Source organism: Anneissia japonica, unplaced genomic scaffold (assembly GCF_011630105.1).
Source record: "Anneissia japonica isolate Jap-2015-1 unplaced genomic scaffold, ASM1163010v1 scaffold131_len961581_cov171, whole genome shotgun sequence".
NCBI lineage: Eukaryota > Metazoa > Echinodermata > Crinoidea > Comatulida > Comatulidae > Anneissia > Anneissia japonica.
Window position 1 is genome coordinate 705,895 of NW_022750285.1, and position 3,473 is coordinate 709,367.

The following is a 3,473-nucleotide window of genomic DNA, read 5'->3' on the forward strand; positions in this document are numbered from 1 at the left end:
GGCCTATATATATATATTAATGTCTATAACTCATTAAGCATTGTCAAGATTATGTAGTTATTATTGTCATCATCGTTATTATCATTATAAGTTATATTATACCTTTTTATATTGTTATTAATATTATTTAATTATCATTTGTGTCAAAGTTTTAATTATCGTAAGTGGATGTAAATGAAAAGAAATAACAAAGGCAAATTTATAAAACACTATAATTTCGGCTTTGCATTTTTTGGTAAGTATTCAGTCGTTCAGCGTCCACTGTATAAATAGGTAGTTGCTAAATATAACGGGTTCAGCCGAGGGGGCGTGGCTTGTATGGTGCACGTCATGCATAAATTATACCGTCTACTAAACATCGCACATACACCATGTGACCCGGGCTGAGGTTTTTTTTTGTTTTGTACATATGTTTTGTGCTGCTGCTACGGACGATCGGGGGCCCAAGAGACATCGAATCCATTTTCAGACAATTGGGTCCAAAGTATGGACGATCGTGTCTGTCTAGGCACACCTCTTAGAAGCCTGCGCTAGTTGGACCAAGAGGCCTCTTCAGTAGTCTGAGGCCTAGGCAAGGCATAGTCTTAGACTAGTGCTTCCAGCAACCCGCAGCAGTATGTCTAGCAGTGGCGGCGCCAGCGCGGCCGGGGGCCAATGGGGCTTAAGCCCCCACCCCCATCGGACAAGTCAAGCTCCCCCTCCCGGACCAAAACAAAATTGAGGCCTACACCAAGCCAAATTATGTCTTTCACACTGCTAAAGTGCCATTTCCGGCCATCCAGAGCTCCGTATTTTTAGAAAATATCTTATCTCCCAAACCCTCCCCCTCCTCAGGCATACAAGCTTAATCCCCCTGTTGGACAGCTTAGCCCCCCCCCCCTTCAGAAAACGTATCCCAGAAAAACCACTGTCTAGGCCTTAGACCTATATGCAGAATGTGGCCCTAGGCTACTAAAGAATAGGCCTAATTGTTATTTAATACATTAATTTATACAATACAAATTGCAATACAGACATTGGTAAGTTAATATATTTAATTCAATTAATTAATATTTATTAATTAATATTTAACATTTTGTTCCCCTTCTCTTTTTGTGTAATATAGCCGGCAATTTTGTGAAACATTAAAAAAGTAATAAATCTTAACTTCAGCAGTTATGTTTTAATATAAGTTGTAATTTTAATTTATTAGGCCCATTTTCTCTTCCAGTAAGATAATTTGTTCATGGGATTAGGTTGAAAAATCCACAGACTAAGTACGTAGTATAGGCCATTGAATTGTTTTCATTTCTTTTTGTGATTACGGCCTAATCCCTACCGCTAAAATAGGAATAACTAAGCCTATGTATTATTTTACTCTGTGTAGACCCCATAAATTGATAATATTCCAGGGATCCTAATTTTGGAAAGAAAATTACATAGGGACAACTTATTTTTTCTTATATTGGTAATTGTACCATGGAGTTGCTGTGTCTTGCTATGCTGTGTGATAAAAGACAGCGCCTACTCTATGTCCAAGACGAACTATAACTGAATGCATGACGTCAACATACGAAGCCACGCCCCTCGACTGAACCCGTTGTATAGCAACCTACCGAATAAATAGGGAGCTTTCGATTTGTGCGACGACGCGACGCTAGAACGGAATCACTCATGCGTGACCATCCTACCTGGCTTCCTACGTTCTCTCGGTTCCAAATTGCGTTTCAGTTCCAGAATCTACTCGACGAGGTGTCCTTAACGTTATGCGCAGTGACATCATTACGTTCTACGTCCTATCGTCGTCGTGCAATCGAAAGCTCTACTAATAAAAGTTCCAATGAAGAGATTCTACTTTTATTTGTAATAGAGTATTAAAATGAAAGTGATAATGATAATAGGCCTATTATCAATGTAATATTAATATTATAGTGAATAATAAAGATAATGATGATGATAATGACTATACCGTATAACAACACGAATTCCCAACAACACTACCAATATTGTCCAATATTACTTAGGTCTAGTATAAATATTTGCTACTTTGTTTCTTTATTTTCCAACTCCAAAGTTTTTTTTCTTTATGACTGTTTTATCTACAGGTCGAATCGAGATTATGTTCATTAAGCGATTATTAAATCGTTTTCCAACCATTGAGAACACGGTTGTTGAACCAAGCGCAAAAGCGATTGCCGAATATCAAAGCTCAATAAAAGGCATGTGGAAGAACGTTGAGTTTTCTTGGTTCAACGGTACATTTCAGAAGTTTAGAGTACAACTTGAGTCAGCTGGAAATAATCAGACATTTCATCATATCAATTTGGTGGATTCAATATATTATGTGGACAAGCTAAAAGAAGACATTGTATTCATGTATGATAGATTAGAGCAAGGGGGAATAATGCTTATTGCGGTTGAATCTGGTAAGCCTTTGTATGACTGCTATCTGACACTACTATACTGCACTACTAATACCCACTGCTGCTACTGCTGGTGAGGCTATTACTACTGCTACTAAACTGTCATTGCCACTGCTCCTGCTACTCTATAACTACAATTACAATATACTGTACTTCTTTATTTTCTAGATCAAGGTTCAATGTATAAAATTAAGCAAAGGTATCCAAATTTGTCATCGGAAATCAACCTGGTTAGTTCCACCGAAGTCATTGATGTTTGCAAGGCTCACCAAATCCCATTTCATCTCCACCGCCATGAGTGTTATGTTGACATAACAGAACTGTTTTCTTCCAAGAGCATCACACGAAATGAACAGCTGCTGCTAGATTTTTGGGTTCAAATGAAAAATTTCAAGGAAAATGTGCCTGAAAGTTTGTATGAAGAAGTGATTGCGTTCATCAAAAGCCCAGCTTGTTCAGAGAAACTTGAAGGCAAATTAAGGTTTCGGGGTGATACTGACATGATATTTATCCAAAAATATGTATAGGTTCTTAAGTAGCCTATATGTATTTAGGTTTTGTGTATAGTGCATAAATGTGAATAGATAACGTATGGTATATGTGATATATAAATCTCCGCATGATAACATCCGATATCAAAATTCTCAAAATGTTCGTAATGTATTTATCTATATATTCAATTTTTATATTTTTTTTAATACTAAATGTAATGCTTTATTATGATTTATCATTTTTAATAAACTGGTTAACATTTAATAGGTAATAATGAAGACAGTACAATATACAATATTATTATTAATATATATATATATACAATATTTTTATTTACTTTTAAAACGTAGCCACATACTTGTTAAATTAACGAGATAATCCCTGCCATACATAAAATGCTTCTTATGGATTCGCCAAAGGTTGCGAATATGCAAAAAGCATAACTTAAAAACGGAGAAAACAAGAGACAAAAAATTACGATAGGCCTATTCATCAATAAAAGCACTTACTGTAAACTATGGACAAATGGAAGAGGGTCGACAATGGAATTACCAAAATGGAGTTTCTGCAGTGCGATCA

General features: G+C 36.1%; 1 protein-coding gene across 2 annotated transcripts in view; it reads left to right on the top strand.

Moving 5' to 3' along the window:
- Positions 1-3,473, top strand: part of LOC117121313 (histamine N-methyltransferase A-like) — a 24,262-nt gene that overhangs the window by 3,693 nt on the left and 17,096 nt on the right. Inside the window, exons 2-3 of one of the 2 annotated variants that reach the window (XM_033266459.1) lie at positions 2,085-2,405; positions 2,571-2,883. In XM_033266459.1, the coding sequence (XP_033122350.1) occupies positions 2,085-2,405; positions 2,571-2,883 (634 nt within the window). Of the gene's footprint in view, positions 1-2,084; positions 2,406-2,570; positions 3,369-3,473 lie in introns of those variants that run through there. The other variant, XM_033266458.1, reaches the window with a different exon arrangement.